Source organism: Mercenaria mercenaria, chromosome 15 (genome assembly GCF_021730395.1).
Source record: "Mercenaria mercenaria strain notata chromosome 15, MADL_Memer_1, whole genome shotgun sequence".
NCBI classification, from domain to species: Eukaryota; Metazoa; Mollusca; class Bivalvia; order Venerida; family Veneridae; genus Mercenaria; species Mercenaria mercenaria.
In genome coordinates, this window is record NC_069375.1 from 39,246,123 (window position 1) to 39,267,357 (window position 21,235).

At 35.6% G+C, this 21,235-nt stretch overlaps 1 protein-coding gene across 1 annotated transcript in view; it reads left to right on the top strand.

Moving 5' to 3' along the window:
* LOC123556058 (uncharacterized) overlaps positions 1 to 21,235 on the top strand; it is a 174,613-nt gene that overhangs the window by 82,245 nt on the left and 71,133 nt on the right. The window contains exons 3-4 of the mRNA XM_053524194.1: positions 18,345 to 18,531; positions 19,668 to 19,871. Of these exons, the coding sequence (XP_053380169.1) occupies positions 18,345 to 18,531; positions 19,668 to 19,871 (391 nt within the window). The remainder of the gene's footprint in view (positions 1 to 18,344; positions 18,532 to 19,667; positions 19,872 to 21,235) is intronic.

The window sequence follows — 21,235 nt, forward strand, 5'->3', positions numbered from 1 at the left end:
TTTATCTTTTTATGTGTGTTGAATAAATGAAACCTGAGTATTACAGAAAACGGACGTGACTGAGTACGTGATTGAAAACGTTCCAGATGGCGATGTATGAAATAAGATACCCATTAGCACGATTGCGTATACATGTATCTGTGTGTTAAAACGGAGAACACGCATTAAATATTAATATTATCTGTTAATTTACTTAATGCAACAACGTTTTACATTTTAATATCTAGTTTAAATCTGGGTTGGTCCAGCTTGATTTATATAATTTTGACACCGGCTTATTTGCATCAAAGGCGGATTGAATAAAACTTCAACAAGTAATATGTTCTCCTGATTTATTTCTTGTCTATACCAAACCGGAAGTAAGAAATATTCCCGTACCCAATTACAACAGAATTAAATGAAATTCTACACATGTATGAATAAAAAACTTCCATATTTGCACTATATATATTTCAATGTTATTTAAGTAGAAATAAGCGACGGATAATCTCATATATCTTCATTGTTAATCTAGAATTGAAATCAGAGTCGATAATTTAAAAACTAATTCAATTATTCGTTATGGACAATTTATATTAAAATTTTATTGCAATGTCGTAGTCTGGGTTCTTACGCCCTGGGTTGGAGAGTACTTGTGGGTCATCTGCCTGTAAAGGCACGCAAAGCGGCACTAAGAATTTGTCGTAAGACAAGAGAAGAAAAATGGCTTCTACTACCATGTATTTCTATTTACTGAAGTGCATAATTCCATATTTCCAAGCGAATGCAATACAAATATGATATGAAATGAAAGACAAATGGATAATACAATGAATGAAATCAACAATTACCTGTAAAGGCACGCAAAGCGGCACTAAGAATTTGTCGTAAGACAAGAGAAGAAAAATGGCTTCTACTACCATGTATTTCTATTTACTGAAGTGCGCATGCGTGACATAGGAGTGCGGGAAAGTCAAATATGTTTGAGGCCCGTCACCATGGTTAATTAATATGAAAATGAAAATGACAGATGAATGAATGTATTGGAAATGTATAGGAATATTGGAAATATGGGATGATAAGACATTTAACAGTGACAACACAAAAGGACAATACATAAATCATACAATAGACAGATACAAAAATAAAGTGGGTATCTGACCCTGCGACATACTCCCCCTCTTAGGGAAATGTCGTCTCGACATTTTAAATTCTCATTTCAATCTATACCTTTAAGAGCAGTAATTCTAATATGAAGGTACAGCTGTAAAGCTTAAAAACTACCTATCTAGTTCTAACTACTGATGGTAATTTCTACATACTTGCTAGAAAAAATACTTGTAAAAGTAATACTACTCAAAAAGAAAAAATGAAGCAGACGTCAGCCCACAAGCTGTGATAATTGTACACTCGGTGCAAAATTTCACAGAACATAATATATTTCAATATGCTGTTAGCACATTTCACAATAGGCGAGCTCAACCTATTTAATGTGAATACAGTGTTAATAACAGATAACTGTAAAATTAAGGCTATCCAGGCAATGCATCTTTGCATTACACAGATAAATAATTACAAATATTCAAGGATGCACAAAATGACCAAAAATACATGTACATGGTCAACTCTCATGTACACAAATTCATTCGACGCATTATATATTTACATGAAATCACAATTCCAAAATCTGATCCATAAAACATTCCTGGTCACTGTAAAAATACTCTGAAAAAGAAGTGAACTATTCCATTTTAAAACTAACTTAAATGCCAATCATCTGATGTCATCCATTTTGGCTTAGCCCTAGTTCTGACTGCCCTTGGCTGAAATGGCTGTGCTGCAGGATTCAAAGACCTAAGAGCAGGTATGACATATTTGTTAGTATTTGTTGAAACAGGGTCCTTCTGAGTATTATTAGAATCTGAAAAAGAAACATGGTTAGAACAATTTGATGGATCCAGTACAGAGTTATCTGTTGGCTGATCTGGTTCCTGATTGTCCAACACTTGCTGTTCAGAGCCTGGAATATCAGAATTACCTGAAACATTTTTTACAGAGGAAGTAGTAGTTTGTTTGGAAGCAGGGATTTGTAAGGGGATACCCATAAATGGGAGGAGGAGGTTGCGATGGAGTAGTCTAGGATGACTTTGGCCATGTTCCCGTTTCACACTATATACCGGGAGATCTGGATTGGGCTGATCAACAACTACATGGACGTCTCTCTCCCACTATCGGCAAGCTTGTTCTTACCCCTGATGCCGACATTACGAACAAGAACCCTATCTCCAACTTCCAACTTTGCTTCTCTGACACGGAGATCATACCTCTTCTTGTGTCGACGTCCTTGTTTCCTTGCTTCTCTGGAGGCCACTTTGTAGGCGAAATGGAGCCTACTCTTCAAACCGGAGACATAACTGGACTTGTCTTTGGTGTCACCTCTGTCTGGCTCAATCCCTAAAACCGCGTCTATGGCTAGCCTGGGATGACGACCAAACATCAGGAAATGAGGGGTGAAACCAGTGGAGTCATGTCTGGTTGAGTTGAAGGCGTGGACCATGGTTGGGAGATGTGCCTTCCAGTTAGACTTCTTCTCCTCCTCAAGCGTGCCAAGCATGTTGAGTAGAGTCTCGTTGAACCTCTCTGGCATTCCATTCCCTTGAGGGTGGTATGGTGTGGTCCTCGTCTTCTCCACACCTGCCAGTTTGCAGAGTTCTCGGATAACATCACTCTCAAAATTCCTCCCTTGGTCGCTGTGAAGTCTACTAGGGAAACCATAATGGGAAATGAAAGAGTCGAACAGAAGTTTAGCAGTAGTATGGGCTGTCTGGTTTTTAGATGGTAAAGCCTGAGAAAAACGAGTGAAATGGTCGGTAATGACAAGAATATTCTCAAAACCACCAGAAGACATCTCAAGAGAAAGGAAGTCCATACAGACAAGTTCCATTGGGTAATGGGACTTGACAGAAACAAGTTTGGCAGCATTTCTATCTAAAGTTTTCTGCGAATACACCTTGAGCAATTACGGATACGGTGCTCAACAAACTGGTCCATTTGGGGCCAATAAAAACGAGACTTCAGCAAGCTGATAGTTCGATCCCGGCCCTGATGACCAGCTTCATCATGGAGGCCATGGAAAACTTTATCATAGAAACACTCTGGCAAAATCAACTGTTGGACATCAAAACCACTCATAGAGCCTTTCCTGTAAAGAACACCGTCTTTAAAAAACAGAGAATTCCATTCCCGCAAGTACCTTCTAACAGTCATTGGTTCACTTGCTCTCTGGCGTTCAGTTAACCTGTGACCGGCCCTGAAAATCTCAATTACTCTAGAAATGGCAGGATCCTTAGCCTGTCCCTCCTTCCAATCAACTGCTTGGAAACTGGTGCCAACTGAAATGTCATCTGGAGGGTTATCTCTAAGTACCTGTTGTGCAAAAGAAACACATTCCATGGCAGGTAATGCCTCAGAGACAGAAGAATGAGCCTGCAAAAGAGCTTTGATGGCATCTGAAAACAAAATAGTGTCATTGGTGTCTGGTTTGGGAAGCCTGGAAAGAGCATCAGCATCCAAATTCTGTTTTCCAGAGCGATAGTGGATCTGGATGTCATATGCAGACAAAGCAGCTAACCACCTGTGACTCATGGTATCTAACTTTGCCGTTGAAAAGACATAAGTTAAAGGGTTGTTGTCTGTATGGACTTTTACAAAATTACCATAGAGATAATCATGAAACTTATCACAGATGGACCATTTAAGGGCTAAAAACTCTAACTTGTGCGCAGGGTAATTGCGCTCATTCCCTCGTAACCCTCTGCTGGCGTAGGCAACAACACGCTCCTTGCCATTATGCTCCTGGTAGAGAACTGCACCTAAACCACTGCAACTGGCATCTACGTTCAAAATAAAAGGTTTAGAGTAGTCAGCATATGCCAAGACGGGAGGTGATGTCAGTTTGTCAATCAATAATCTGAAAGCATCCTGTTGTTTCTGACCCCATGTCCAAGGTGCAGTAGGTTTGGACGATTTAGCCTTCTTGTTGGTAGGGTGACCAACTAGGAGGTCATTTAATGGTTTGACTATCTGGGAAAATCCAGGGACAAAACGACGGTAATACCCAGCAAAACTCAGAAAGCTTCTAAGTTCCTTGATACTTGTAGGGACTGGCCACTCCTTCAAAACCTTGAGCTTGTCTGGATCTGTCTCGACTCCATTTCTGCTTACAACATGGCCAAGGTATTTCACCTGAGTTTAGAAGAACTCACACTTAGAACCTTTCAGCTTCAAACCAGCCTTTTCCAAGCGTTGGAATACAGCTTCAAGACGGCGGAAGTGAGAGTCTATAGTGTCAGAAAAGATGATGATATCATCGAGATAGATAAGACAGTCTTTAAGGTGCAGCTCGCCCATGCAGCGCTCCATTAGACGTTGGAAAGTGGCTGGGGCATTTGTAAGTCCAAATCCCATGCGGTTACATTCAAAAAAACCTAAGGGACCAACCTGGAAAGCGGTTTTCTTCTTGTCCTCTTCCTTCATGGCAACCTGCCAATAACCAGAGCGTAGAGAACCAACCAAAGAATCAATAGTTTCCTCAATCCGGGGTAAGGCGTAGGCATCTTTTACGGTCCGACTGTTCAATTTTCTGTAGTCGATACAGAACCGTAGAGAGCCGTCCTTCTTCCGGACTAAGACTATATTGGAAGAAAAGGGACTCTGTGATGGTCTGATGGCATCTGCTTCCAACATGTCCTTCAAGTGCTCTCTAACTTCCTCGAACATGCCTGGCGGTATCCTACGATATGGTTCCTTAAAAGGAGTGGAATCAGACAGTTTAATCTCATGTTCGACCAAGTTGGTACAACCTAGATCAGTAGGACCTGAAGAAAAGATGTGTTTCCAATTACTGAGAAAAGTTCTAGCCCGATCACGTTGATCGTTGGAAAGAGTATCAGAGGGAATAGAAATACCAAGATCATCAAGAGATTTTTTTTGGTTGTGACTCTTGGAAGTATGACCTTCTAAAGGATCAATGGTTCGAACCACCGCAACATCCTGGAGATTACAAAGTGTAGATCTCGGAAAAATAGACAACGGCCGTGCCGTAATGTTACAAATACGCACCGGTATCCTAGAAAAAGAAGTACCGGGAGTGACTTTAACAAGTCTAGGACAGATGTTCAAAGTACAGGAATCATTCGCTTCTGTTACACCTGCAGTCATGTTTCCTGCTGACCGTGCTTTTCCGGTAATGGTTGTAGTCTCAAAGGGTTTCACGACAATAACTTTCTCATTCATGGATGTAACTGGTACAATATGATCTCCGGCCAGAGAAGCAAAGGCATTTTGCAATGCAGCAGGAAAACCTGAAACACCTGAAGATCTTACATGAGTGACAACATTTGTGCCCACTATCATTGGGACAGAAGAAGAATAACTTGTATCTGGGACAATCAACACTGGGACTGAAAATGGAGAGAGATCAACATCAGGGATGGAAATGTCTAATACACTATACCCAGCATAAGGTACCTTGGAACCATTAGCCCCTGTAATATCAAGGCTAAAATCAGATAAATCATGTAACTGCGGTTTAGGTACAAGAGAAGAGAAACTAGATTGGGAAAGCGTAGTAACCATTGACCCAGTATCAATTAATGCTCCCACTCTCTTACCATTTACAATAATAACTGTCTCATTTGAATGTCCAACAAAGGGCACAGAACTAGGGCTAATACTACCATGGCCGTCTATCTGCCCTGCGATAGAGGCCCTTTCAAGTTTAAAGTACCATCCTTCTTGTCATCAGAGGTGTTTGTACTATCTGCACTACTCTGAGTACCTACTTCTCTCCTATTATCTCTATTTCTCCAAGGTGGTCTTCTCTCTCTTTGACTTCTCTTGATATCTTTTACTTCCTTATCTAATTCACCCAACTTACTCTCCATCCTGTTCATCTGTTTTGTCAGGGCTTCTATCTGTTGGAGTACCTTGCTTTCTACTGATGCTACAAACTGCTTTGCTTCTGCTACATTTGCTTTACCTTCCTCCTTATCTGTGACCTTTACTTCTGATTTGTGCTCTGCCTTACTTACCTTCTGTGTTCTTAAATCTTCTTCAATTCCTCTAAGTTCTCTCCTAAGGGTATTAAAATCTATTACCTTTTCAAATAAATACCTTGACACATTCTTTAATTCCTGGTCCCTAAGCCCTGACCATAACCTACTTCTTAACATCTCATTTCTACTAAATCTATCTAACATTTCCGGAACACGACTCAACAAACGTTCCAACCTTAAACTATAATCTGCAACACTCTCACCTTCTCTTTGGCTTTCACTGTAAAACATCTCCTTCAACTTCTCAACAGGTCTAACATTTCCATATACACCCTCTAACTCTACTAATATATCACTGACCGAAGCAGACTCACCAAGATGTAAAAGAACTCCTCTCGCAGCACCTTTTAAAGAGCGACGCATCGCTTCTCTAATTACATGAGTAGGGTACACACCTTCATTTATCAAACAGTTGACATCATATTTCCAGATCTCAAACTCTGAAACACCATCTCCTGAAAACTCAGTAAGTTTGGGCATTTTTACTGAACTAGGTAGTCTTTCACGTTCAGGAGGGTAATCAGGTGGTAAGGGAGGTCTAGGCGGGACATACTGGTCATCATATGGCAATGAATTTAAAGGATCTAATCTTGGAGTGGGAGGTAGAAAGGATTGTGACAAAGACTGATTCTGATACTTGGGCATATCAGACACAAAGAAGCCATCATCTAATGCCGAAACAACCGGCGACCTCGTAGATGGTGTTTGCAAATCATCTTCAGCTCTAAATTCTGTATTAAATGAAACAGAAAGAGGTTCTCCCATAGTATGTCTCCGACGATATATCCTCTCAGGTGTAGGGGTTCCATGCTCTCTGAGAAATGGAGCAAAGGTACTGGACAAAATAGGGTTAGGCCCAGCTGCAGTAGGTGGAACATAAACATTCCCAACTGAGGTACTAGGTTTACTAATACCGGGAGGATAGACTGGAGTATCACCCGTGTGCGTTGCAGAAGGGTCTGGTTGCACAGGAAAAATCTTATATTTCCCAGTGCGTAACAACTCTTGGATATATTGCTCCTTCGCCTTTTCCTGAACAGAAGGCAAATCCATGGTAGACATTGTGTTTTAAAAAAAATTGTATATACACAAAATCTGAGAACACAATTGAAATAAATGTAGAACAATTAATGTCTACACTGGTACACCATACACTGTAGAGCTTAAATGGTTACTCTATGACACCATACAAAATTTCTAAAAATATATTTCAATTTTTTTTTTTCAAAATTGAAAACACGTTACATAAAATTCGGGTTTATCAACAGGTACACCTATGTCTTTACTGGTACACCATACTATAACAGACACTGTACACACATGAACCTTAATTTCAAAACTGAAAATCTGTTACATAAAATTCGGGTTTATGAACAGGTACACTAATGTCTTTACTGGTACACCATACACTCATGAGTTTCTATTGTTATTCACAGCTTCCGTAGTATCAATCACTTGAGAGTACTAAGAAATCATATACACAACTGAAATGGTCAAAACACTACACCATACATTTATTGCTTCACAATGGCAACTATTGTACACCGTATAATATGAAGGACACAATCAAGTGCTATTCCTTTTTCAAAACATGAACACAAGGTATTCAAACCCGAAAATCAGAATTTGCATAGATGTCCACAATGTACACCATACATTTCTAAAAAAATTTTTTCGGAAATTCTGGATAAGAATCTACAAATATATATACTATCGCAATAGTACAACACCTGTAAATTCAATTCTCTGAATAAGTTTCAGAAAATTTTGATAAAGCAACACAACATTGGACTTTATTTTATTTCATACAATTTCAAATTTCAAGTTACCTCTCCTTGTTCGTTCTTGAACACCACACACACTGCTTCAATGAAACTTCTTTTCTTCGGAAAAATAACTGTCAATCCAGAGTTATGACCGCAATCTTTCACTTTTCACAAAAAGTGACAATTGTACTAAAATTCCGAAAATTCAGGTTTTGCAAAACACTCTGTAGCTCAAATACTTCTCAATACTTATGTCAGAATTACTTTTTCAAAGTAAATCTAACATAAAAAATATAACAAGTGGCTACCATTTTCAAGCAAGCAAAACTGTTCCTTCAAAAATACCAAATATATTTTCTCAGAATATGAATTTGGTACTGTCTGTCCCCTTTACCAATAAAATTCTTCACCAAGTGTACAACATACCACAAATTCACCAACTGAATTTTGTTACCACTTAATTTCAAAGCACAAAACTAACCTATGATCTAATACTAAACACTACCATTCTGTCTAACTGCTACTTAAAGGTATGATTTTACAGAATCCAAAATATAAAGGAAAAGAGCCAGATTTTTCCTTGCTTTTTTTTTTTTTTTTTTTTTTTTTTTTTTTTTTCAGTCAGACACCATCATGGATGATAAATGGGATACACACACAAATAAATTTCACATATTTCAGGGATTTATAGGAATACCCGTCTGGCTACCAATAAGCCGGCTTTCAACAGGCTATGTATACAATTATGCTCTTTAAAAGATTTTTTTTTTTTTTTTATAAGGCCAGTAGATTTAATAACTGATGAATAGATGAAATGTTAGTAAAGGTTAGATTTGCTCACCAACACCATGCTAAGTGAAATGTAACCCTTGTTCCAGTTGTTACTCTGCTGTGAATTCTGTGAATTACAGTGGACCGGTCATCTTTGTAGTATGATTCTCAATTTCTAACAGTTCAAAAAAGGGTACACAGTGGAATTATCACTGTGACAAAATCCAACCTGAAAAAAACAGTAAATGTTTAAAATACACTGTCAAAAATGTACAAAACACAAAAACACAACTGGTAACTGCTGTAAAAATACATTTCTATCAATAAAACTGATGAATTTTCAAATCAAGACACTTTTAAATCCTTAAATACACTGAAAATAGCTGTCACTTCTAAATTTATGGACTGTCAAAACTAGCTGTCAAATTTCAAAGTCTATTTTCCTTTTCATTTCCACAAATCCTGGTCAAAACTCACTTTGATGGTATGCATCCTGTTGAAACTGGTTCATTTTATTTATTTGGATCCAACTTTTTTACTAAATATTATGTTTTGTGCACTAAATTATTAAAATGTTCATATTCAGAGCTCTAAGAAAAAAAAGTAGGGAAATCCCATGTTTACAAATGACGTCACTCTCTGGGAAACTCGGCTGACAACATTCGCACCCTGAATACTCGACCCATGATGTTCGTACTACACTCCTTACCAAAACGGTACACTGGCCACCAATGTCGTAGTCTGGGTTCTTACGCCCTGGGTTGGAGAGTACTTGTGAGTCATCTGCCTGTAAAGGCACGCAAAGCGGCACTAAGAATTTGTCGTAAGACAAGAGAAGAAAAATGGCTTCTACTACCATGTATTTCTATTTACTGAAGTGCATAATTCCATATTTCCAAGCGAATGCAATACAAATATGATATGAAATGAAAGACAAATGGATAATACAATGAATGAAATCAACAATTACCTGTAAAGGCACGCAAAGCGGCACTAAGAATTTGTCGTAAGACAAGAGAAGAAAAATGGCTTCTACTACCATGTATTTCTATTTACTGAAGTGCGCATGCGTGACATAGGAGTGCGGGAAAGTCAAATATGTTTGAGGCCCGTCACCATGGTTAATTAATATGAAAATGAAAATTACAGATGAATGAATGTATTGGAAATGTATAGGAATATTGGAAATATGGGATGCTAAGACATTTAACAGTGACAACACAAAAGGACAATGCATAAATCATACAATAGACAGATACAAAAATAAAGTGGGTATCTGACCCTGCGACAGCAACATTTCATGCTAGATACTGAGCTTTATATATATAGATATTTAGGCAAAAACATATAGTCTGGATCATTCATTATATCACAGTTTACTCTCCATATATATGTGACAGAGCATGAGATTTTGGGTCCAAATGCAATTTTGGTCAAAAATAGGATTTTGGGCTAATCTGACAGACTGACCCGTTCTGAGTAAAAATCTTCAATTTGACAACAAAAATCAGCCGTTGTCATGGAGATATTACCATTTTTCGGACACCATGTTTTTGTCTAACTGTATCAAAATTGATGCAGTATATCTTAATAATGACTCCATATTTAAATAATATCAAGATGAAATACATGATAAAATAACAAAGGCAACAGGCAATTAATGGATTGTATTTCTTTTTGTCTCTTTCTTTCATGTAGTATAAAAAATATTTATGTTCCAAAAACCGTTTCTATAGCAACCTTGCTGTTTAACCTCTTTTTTTAACAGTACCTTGATGAATCTAGCAATAAACTACATAGAATGTGGAATAAATACACAATTAACTTTTTCTAGTGTGCATTCAGTTTACCGACAACTGTTTTATGACATTCTTTAGAACAAAATACAGACTTTATTTGATATCAAATTAGACAACATCCCCAAAACGAGGACATTTATCTTATTGTTATAGACACCTTATCTATTAAACAGTAAGAAAGAAAATCAGGCAAGAAAATATAATAATTAGACTTTTATTATCAACTGTGAGTTTGCTAAAATTTTAGAAGACTTAGTTATACTGATCAGTGAATCATTACCATGGCAACGATGTGGTATTTTCTTACAAAAATACTAACATTACCATGGCAACAATGTGGTATTTTCTTACAAAAATACTAACATATTTGGCAATTTCTTTGTAATAAATTGAATGTTAGAAGTGTTTTTCCATATATTTACATCAAAAGTTGTCTGTTTTTCTTTTCTTATTTAAAAGTAATAAAGTAGACATCATTCCATGAAAATTAATGTAATATGGTTTGCGAAATACATAATTTTCAAATACACCTCTCTCAGTTACAACTATTGCCATTTTATGGCAGACTTGTGTAATAACATAGTGCTTTGTTGATGCAGTTATTACATATGAAAATATATTCACTAACATAATACAGCTTAACATATATCACATATAAACAAGAAAGATGTTGTTTACATATGATGATATCCAAAATAATTTAAAAGTTAAATTAATGTTACCATGGCAACAATGCACTATTTTCTTGAAATAGTAGTTTTTTGTAAATTTTCCAGAAAGAATCAGAACATTCATTTAGCATCTGTTCAGTATACATTTGTTTTACACCACAAATGGTCAATTATGATCATTTATAAAAAACAAACATCATTTTATGTAATATTACTTGTCTTTGAGAACTACATATTTTCCTGATATGCCTACCTGCATTACAGCTCTGCCATTTTACGGCAGATTTGTGTTATGACATGTTTTGTTGATGCAATGGTTACAAATAAAAGATATTTTCTTGCAGAACATAGTCTGATTAGCAGAATATAAACAAGACACATGCTGTTTACATAATCAAACAAATCTAAATTTAAGTCAAATTCGTGTTACCATGGCAACTCACAATGTTTTGCAAAAAAAAAAAATAGCTATTTCTGCAGAGGTCATGCCATGTAAAAATATCTTTTAACACAATTATAACCATGGATTTATATGATTAATTCTTGAAATAAGATATATTGTATTCAGCCAGTAACAGATATTTTCTGCTATACTGGTAGTTTTCTGTTATGGCCATTTCAGGAAATATCCTTCCTACACTCACACTGGCAACTTTGAAGGCCGTTTTGATTGTAAAAATGTTTCCTCCAAAGGTTGTGCTTTAATGTCACACATGTTGTAGTTTTGAAACAACTAGGATTCATTCAACAGACATACATGTCTTAGTATTTCATGCATGCAGTTTTGGAAAATTTATAAGTTAAATTTTGTACTGTTAGAACAATTAGGATAGTGCCTCTCAAACAACTTCACAGCTGTCATGACATCAAAACACTTTATAAAATACTTTTACCCAATATTTCTCACAGTTGACTAAGTTTTACTTTTTCTTGAAACACATTTTGTAATTTGAACTAGAATTTTTTACTTTTTCAGGTCATGAGGGCAGGAAACATGACCTTGTGCAACATGGAGTTATTTGCTCATATCAGTATTTGTGACATGCACTCTATTCCACAGGCATGATTTCAGCTGGATGATCAGCAGAACATATTTATTCCTTCTGTTTCATTCCCATTTACATATTCATAGTTCTTTCATCACTGCAAAACAAAAATTCATCAACATTAGAACTTTATTTTAATAAGATTAGTATAAGGTTACAGAATATAAGACTGTAAAGTATATTTTTAAGCTTAAGAGAGTCTTTTTGTTAAAAGCTGAATGAAAGCAGATTTGATAAGTATAAACTCATCCAAGAATCATACAGTATTCAAGCAGAAAAAGTAGCTTTTCAAGAATACATAAACTAGCTAAGATTCTGACAGACTAGACATACAAGTCATGCAATCAAACTTAATGTAAACACAAATACTGTAAAAATAATTTTGAAAATATGAAAAAATACATACAATATATATTCAATTATTGTATATTATTACTTATTTACTTCTTAATATATTACACATAGTTGTTGAATGGGTCTATAATCAAAATCATTTCTCTTAAAATGTTATGAATGAAATAGATCATTTATGTTTATGCTACTTTAATGTCTTTATCTTTCTTAGAATAGCAGTATAGTAAATGTAAAAAAAAATGTATGAAGAAATTTACAAACCCCCATAAAATCCAGCTTATGGTGTATAGACCTTCCTGGAAAATCATTTCACTGTTTAAGGTCATTGTATCAAGCCAAACAATCCACAGTGGTTGATCTGTAAAATGAAAAAATACTGAAAAAGGCTGAAATGTGAGATGAAAATGCCCTGGGCAGTTAGCTCAGTACATATTTAGCACAAAGACTTCTATAAAAAGAGTAATAGGTTTGAATTCCTGGCAAGACTTTCAAAACAAAATGTTTCTAAAGTTTATTTATTTTACTAAGTGGTTTTCAGTCACTTGCCAAGAACAGTACAAAATGGTGAGGAATCCAGAAATAATGGCCAAGTGAACAGTATGCAAATTTAACATGAAAAACTTTGGAAAAAACTGTCTCTTTCCAAGTATGTATGGACTGATTTGACATTACATGTAAGAAATTAGTGGTTGAAGCTGACAATAGATGTGTTTCAACTATTCCTGATCAGTCACTTTCATGGCATTGCTATATAAAATGATCAGGGCTTTAACTTGTGTACTGTTGTAATTTTGTCTGGCACCAGAGTCACAAGGTCTTCATGTAATTGTCTTGCAAACTGATTCTACTGAATACTTCTTGTAATTGTTTTGCCCTTAAGGGTGTTTCTCTTGTTGCTCTGTCTTCTGAAAAGGCATTGAGTACATACGTTTTTGGTTCTTAAGGTTTGCTTTTTATATATTTATACACGAGCATTTTTGTGTTTTACATGCCATGCCTTTTTGTTTCCATTACGTGTGTAAAAGATTCACCTGGAGGGGATTACTTTTATTTACACTGTCCCGTGTCTTTGGAACATGGTGGGGGTAAGAGTGAGGTTGGGTGCGCACCATAAACCGGTTTAAGCTCCCGAGTGGTGTTTTTGCCACTGACCGTTCCAAGGCGATGCCCCACTGTGTTCCTTTGTTTGTTCGTTTTGTCCTGATGTGTTGGCTTTGTGTGTGTGTGTGTTCCTTTGTTTGTTTGTTTTGTCCTAATGTGTTGGCTGTGTGTGTGTTTGTGTGTGTGTGTGTGTGTGTGTGTGTGTGTGTGTGTGTGTGTGTGGTGCACGCGTCTGCGTGCTGTGGGTTTCGTTTTGAGGAGGCTGCGTTTTTGGTGCGTGGCATTCCCTGTTTGATATTTGTCTTTGTTTTTTTTTTTTGCATACAGGTTCTACTGAATAAGAGTCAAAACCGATTAAAAAAGTTGAATTCATGGCAGATTTAGTAAATAAAATATAGCCTTACTCTACAATATATTGACACTTGTAAATAAAATGTTAACTGCGCTACATCGAATCTGTCATAAGTGTCAAATCCGGGAAATTTTTGGAAAAGATATCGGACAAAACTGTCGATATGAACTCAAATAATATTTTTAACACAACATATCGCTTAAATACTTAGTAAATACTTACCTTGAGATTAGCTAACTGTCATTCTTTATACAATCGAAATAAATCATCAAGTAATTGTTTTGGTAGTTTCATTTTCTCCGCGACCTTCGATGTTTACAAATGGCGTGTCGATTCAAAGGGCGATAAATTATCAATCATTTGTAAACACGTGGTAACGTCCACCATTTTTTTTTGTGACGTAACTTTAATCGATGTTTTCTCAAATGACGTAACGCCGAATTTGGACCCAAAATGTCATGGTGCGTCACATATAGTCTTATTATATATGACTCTTAAATATTATATATAAAGTAAATATAAAAGTAAAACACTTAGTCTGTCTCGCAGTTGGGATAACAAATGTTTTTCGCAATTTTTCACAAATAATATCTGTAATTACTTGCAGATTTGATAAAATGTCACTTTTGTTTCATAATTTCTCTTCCAAAGACTTGATCAAACCGTATCTACTTTTGTTTTGCTTCCGTTGGTAATATAATTTTCCACAAGGTTTATATTTGTTTGTTTTGTCCTTTGGTGTTTCATTTTCTGTGTTGTGTGCGAGGGTTGTTCGTGTGTGTCTTTGGGAAGGCTGCGTGATTTGAACGTGGCTTTCCCTGTTTGATATTCTTCCTTGTTTTTTATGTCTTATAAGCATATGTGTATATTTCTTCAATATAATGCAAGTAGCACAGTTTATTGATAATCAGTGGCATCCAATAATAAATAAGAATTGTTTCTTTCCTTACTTTGAGGTGTGTACGTAGACATTCATAACTTATATTTTTGTATAATTTGATGACAGCTTAGAATTTATGATTTCATTCATGTTAAAATGTGAACTGAATAAAACTAAACGTATATTGTTTCGTCCCATCCATGTTTAATACCAGTAATATGTAATTTAAAGTATTTTTCTAGAAAGAGCATCAACGTAAACATTTTGCTTCTACTTTCCGCATGAAATGCACAAAAGGACAAAATAATTAAGGAGAAGTTTGTATTTGTCTTAGAGTTCCAATGAACAAGCATTAATAAGATATGGTTTTGGTTATAAAGGATTCCAGTCTACCTACATAACAATGAAGTCTTATGGGAGTTTGATAAAACTTAAAAATGATTTAATTAGAAGATTTACGAAGGCATTTGTACCCGAAATAGATTATATAAGAAAAGTCAACTACATAACATTCTGGAAATCACTTTACTCGCATAAGAGACTGTATTTCTTCAAATATCAATAAACCAGTAAATAACACGCAACATGATAAAACAATCTGCCTAGTTTAACGCTTAGCATTACGTTTTGAGAAAAAAAATCAAACAACACCAAATCGTAGAAAGAAAGATTTGTTTCAGATGAAAATTGAACAGCCTGTAAAACATGTATATTACTCTACGAAACAAGTGTCAGTGTACTGATATAAACATTGAATTCCGGAAAAGGACTGCATAAAGAGGCCACACTTCCGGACAGTTAAACGCCTTTAAAACTAACCGTTCACAAAGAACTGTTACATATTTTCGTTTTGATGCATTTGCAATAACGTACCAGTGTTGAAATTGCACATAATTAGTTGGAATGCAGCTTTCAGAAATTGTTTATTCTTATTTCTTTACAAATGACTTCATTTTTTAAGGGGGACATTTTTTCAGAATATCTTAAGTATCCATCGTCCGGGACTGTCCGACAGAAGATGTAATGGTTAGGTAAAACATTGGTAAAGATGTTGTTCGTTTATCAAATATTTCTGTGTTTTGATGATATACTCCTAAACCTTTAAGTATTTGTGGTGTAATATGTACATTCCTTTGTTATTTATTCATAGTTTAGATAGCAATGTTTTCTCACGATACTTATAGGGAATCGATCCTATTGATTTTCGCCGCTAAGCGTTCCTTCTACGGTAACATGCGATATACCACCAAATGAGACATGTACTTTCGAATTGAAAAAATGTGTACTTCTGGCACGTGCACAGAGCGTCTGACTTCGGATACGCATTTTCCTTGTGCCTGATAAGCGTCCACATAACTTGTCCGAACTGCAACGTCTTGCACATCAGTACAAATATGGAATACCTCTCCGGAGATAATGCCTATCCAAGAGGCGAAAATTACCTGTAAAACAATACATTACCGGCAGTGTTGTGTTTATTAAAAAATCTACCTTTGAATTGATGGGGAATAGCGGCGAAAATCGAACCGATCCCTTAACGAGTAACATACCAAGTGAGATATATACTATCGAATTAAAAACATGTGTCCTTCAACACTGTCATTAGAGAGTTCTTTTCAATTTTTATGGGATGAGTTGAAGTCGGATCGATTCTCGATTGAGGCAGTGGCTTATTTCATATAATTGTCTTGGGTGTTTCGAGATCGAATTAACTTTTAAAGAAAGAATGTCACTACTGATATGTGAGACATGAATACACAGATTTGCGAATATATACAAATATTGAACCAGTACGAATGTGTAGTACTATTCGGGCGTGTTTATAAAGCAGCATCGAAACTAATCTAATTGGATTAGTGGACTTCCTGTGGCATGTGCGTGCTCGTATATATATATATATAATTTTGTGATATAATGATGGGACCCAAATAAACACTTAATACTTGAATGTTGAAATAAAAAAAAACTATATGAACTCGCTGTCAATATACATATATAATAAACATTAAATACTTGTATGTTAAATAAAAAAAAAACGATATGAACTCGCTGTTAATTAATTGGCCGGAAATAACTTCTTTTTTGGTTTAATATTCAACATTAATTTTGTAATACAGAATCTTTTCTAAGCGTTTAAGAAATGTGAAATGAAACTAGAAATTAAGCTCATATCTTGATAAGAATTTAAAATCTGATTTAAAATGTTTGAAAGCCATAATCATAACAGCAAAAGCTGTTTGAAAATTGCCATTACGTTCGCAATTGACTGATCCATTATGGTGCAGTGTGCCTTATGCGCAATAATCATAATGGCCTCAGGTAACCCGAACGTAAGCACGTTCAGACGTAATGTAGCAACGTAATTATGCCTGGTGAAAGTGTGCCGAGATTTTATTCAGCTCGATTTGGAAATAATGATTACATCCTTGATGAAAAATGCAATGCAAATTATCCTTAAATATTTGTGAAAATATGTAAAACGAAAACACCAAGACAAATATGAAGCAAAGGTATTATAAAAAAGGTTTAAAAGGGCTGGTGTGTGCCCTCTAGTCATAATGACACTCCTAATTTCATAATGGTTTCCGGGCTAAAACACTCGGGCAATTTGGCTCTAGACATGCCACCGTGGCAAGGAGGCACAACAAAGTCGTATATTATCCTCTAAGTAATTTTCGTTATATAATTATGTAGTTTTTAGATAATGCCGATGTACGAACGTGAAAAAGATAATTTGATGAAGCGATTGCTATTAAATTATACATTATTTTGTTGTTATAATGTTGTTAAAGTATTAACCATTGTAATATAAATAATATAACTGTATGTCCGCATTATATCATAACTCTGGATGAAAGCATCTGGTATATATTGATTTATCTTATTTAAATGTTTGTGAGGCGTTGCTAAGCATAATGTAATTTTATTCTGAAAAGGTATTTCATTTTTTCGTTTTGCAAAGATTGTACGTCACTCAAAGCTTTAGTCTTAGAACTACTTATAATCAACATAATAAAGCATCCAAAAGACCTAAAAGAAATTTTTTAGAACAACTACAAAATTCGTTGCTGCGTGGATAGTTTTAAGGAAAACGGCGTTCCTGTATTTAAAATATATTGTTTTTGTTGGGTTTAACGCCGCACCGACACAATCATAAGTCATATGGCGAGTTTCTAGCTTTGACGGCGGAGGAAGACCTCGGGTTCCCCATCCATGCATTAATTCATCACGGGCCTGTACCTGGGTAGAACCACTGACCTACAGTAAGCCAGCTGGATTGTTTCGTCACATGAAGAATTCAATGCTCCGAGTGATACTGGAACACGCATTTTAGAGGGGCAAGTGATTTGAAGTAAGCGACCTTAACCACGGAGGACCTCCTATATTTAGAAGTGGTACAGGTAACATTTAAGTTATTTGTTTACATTTAATAAACAATTATAGACATGAAAAAGTTAGTGAAACGCATAGTTTGCAGATTTCTATTTAACATAAAAATCTTGTCATAGGATTGCTCCGACAAAATACTCATTAGCAGAACCACTAACAATACAAGAGCGCAAACGATTGATCATCGTTACAACCAGAGAATATTTGTTGTCGAAACGAGTGAGACATACTTGACCATGACCTTCTCGCCGTGTCAAATGCAAAGAAACACGAGTAGGGGATTTCGAGCAATAATTACAAAACAAGGTAAAATATATTTACTTGTAAAAGTTCATTTACTGAAGAATGTGGTAACCAAGTCATTATGGAAAGACCACTGCAATTTCTTAACATTCTCTTTAAATGTTTTAGCTACTGGAAACATTGTAAACTATGTACTTTGCCTTTTCCCTTTTTATAAAATCTTAAAATAATATATTTATTGTTAATGATAACATTTTTAACACTGTGTTTATATATAAAGAGCTTGAAAAGCATGTGCCGCGTAGTCGCATAATTCGCATTTCCACTCCAATGCATTTTCCCCTATTATTCAAACAAATATTAAAGAAAGTATTATTTCCAAGGCTAAAGTAGTTTATGACATGACAAAATAGTAGGGCATATATAATATATGCCTACTGCAATATGTAAAAGATTTTGCAACGTTTGCAAAGATGTGTATACATTTCCATACATCCAAAAACGTCATGAGAGAGTTTTAAAATTCGGTGGATTGGCAAATAACAATAATCAAACTTAGAGGCAGTAGAATACCGTTGCTTTAAGGCGGGCTATTCTTTTAAAAGAAAAATAAATGACGTATCGAAAATTGTCCACACGTTTCAGTCAAAAGTCGTATGCATTTGCTTTGCACTTGTCTATTTTTCTAAAACAATCGGCCATCGACTTTATATTCTTACAATCAATAAAATATTGAAACTAGTACCGGAAAATTTCAACATTCATTGAATATGAATCGTGTTGATAATTTGTCATAATGTGTTCACATTCGTGCAATAAAGATATTACTGTTATTATTACTATTATTTATATCGAAATATCAACGAAACGCATTCCAAGGTTGATCATTGATTTCAACTCATTTAGATTTGAAGATTGAACACTGCTTAAGCCGGTGCTAGGGGGCGTGGGCAGTGTTGCATTTTCCATTACTGCTCATGAACAAACTCAATCAAACCGAGTCTGCAATTTTCACTGTTTGCCTTGTTCTCGGTGCTTCCGAGGGATCTACTTTCCAGATTTTAATTAGTTGTTAAAGGAAGAAAGACTGCCAAAAAAAACTCGTAAATAGTTATATTTTACTTACAATTGGTATTTATATTAGACGTTAAGCATTCATAAATAATTAAAACAGAACATTATCTATTATACCATTTAAGACGTTCCTGCGTGTGTTGCGAAAAGTTCTGTTGAGACTTGGATTGATGGAATTCGTACATGTAACAGACCGACGATGATGCTCACTTCAATGTCGATATTAAACTTCCCATTTCTGCACAGAAAAGAAGAGTGGGAGATAAGGGTTGGTCACCACCATACCATTCAGTTACATTTTATTGAATTCTACATCGAATGTCGCCCGGGTAAGTCAATGTACGTTTTCAGAATATAAATAATTGTAAAGTAAATTAGTGGCCTCCGTGATCAAGTGGTTTAGGTCGCTGACTTCAAATCAATTGCCCCCTACCGATTTGGGTTCGAGTCTCACTTGGGCGTTGAATTTTTCTTGTTAGGAACCCATCCACCAGGTTTACGGAAGATTGGTGGTTCTACCCAGGTGCCCGCTCGTGATCAAATAATGCATAGAGGGGCACATGAGATCTTCCTTCAACATCAAACCTGGAAAGTCGCCATATGACCTATAATTGTGTCGATGCGACAAAACAAGATGAAAAAATATAAAGTAAATATCTTTGCTAACAGCTAAATAACAGTTGCCTGATTTCGCCGCCCAAATTGTAAGTATAAGAGAAATGGAAAATAAATTTATTTGGACAATGTCAATTAAAAACAAATGATTTAGATAAAAGAAAGTGATATATGACCCAGGCATGTGGCTTTTATGTCTTGAGCAATAAAACTGGCCCAGTTGCTGATGCGCCTATGTATCTGATTAGATTAGGAACTATGTTTATTATATTCCTATGTTAAACCTATATATTCAATACATTTACTTTTCCTCTTTCCTCTGGCTGCTTTGCCTTAATGTACCACTGATTTTGAATGATTAAATTCCGAGCTTAGTAATATGAGGGATTACCCAATGTTTAAAGCTAATTGCATAGAACTGATGGTGTTCAGTAACAGTGTAAACTCTTTATGCTGGAACTGTACTTCCCTGGTCTATTTCCGTCACACGAAGTCTTTGAAAAAAAAACGAATCATATCGTATGAATATTAGCCCTATGTGTCTCTTTTAGGTAAAGCTGCAGTCTTATTTCTTGAGGAGCAGCCCATATATGCTATCATCTAACCATCCAACAACCCTAAAGGTATATCTGATATGCCTTGGTTCCATACTTATCCAGTAATACTGTATTTCTTATTTCTATAGCCTTGGACTCCCTAACAGCTCTGAGAGAATCCATCCTTCGTAACGAATTATAGATAAGAGTTGTGTTGGATTTTCTCTGCAATGCTTTAGCAATCGAATACCATAAAGGTATACCATTACATCTTCTATGCCCTGGTCATATACGAAACCTTGAATATGGATGGTATCTAACATTTGCAAATAAGATTTTCTTGCTGAACCATAAACAATACAACAGTAATCTAGCTTAGATCTAATTAAAGCCCTATTAAGTCTTAATAAAAACATGAGATCGACTCCACAATCAGTATCTGAATTTACCTTTAAAAAATCAATGACTTTAGATATTTGGCTTTCAAGTATTTCATATGAGGCACAAAGGAAAGTTTTTTTCTCAAAGATAACACCAAGAAA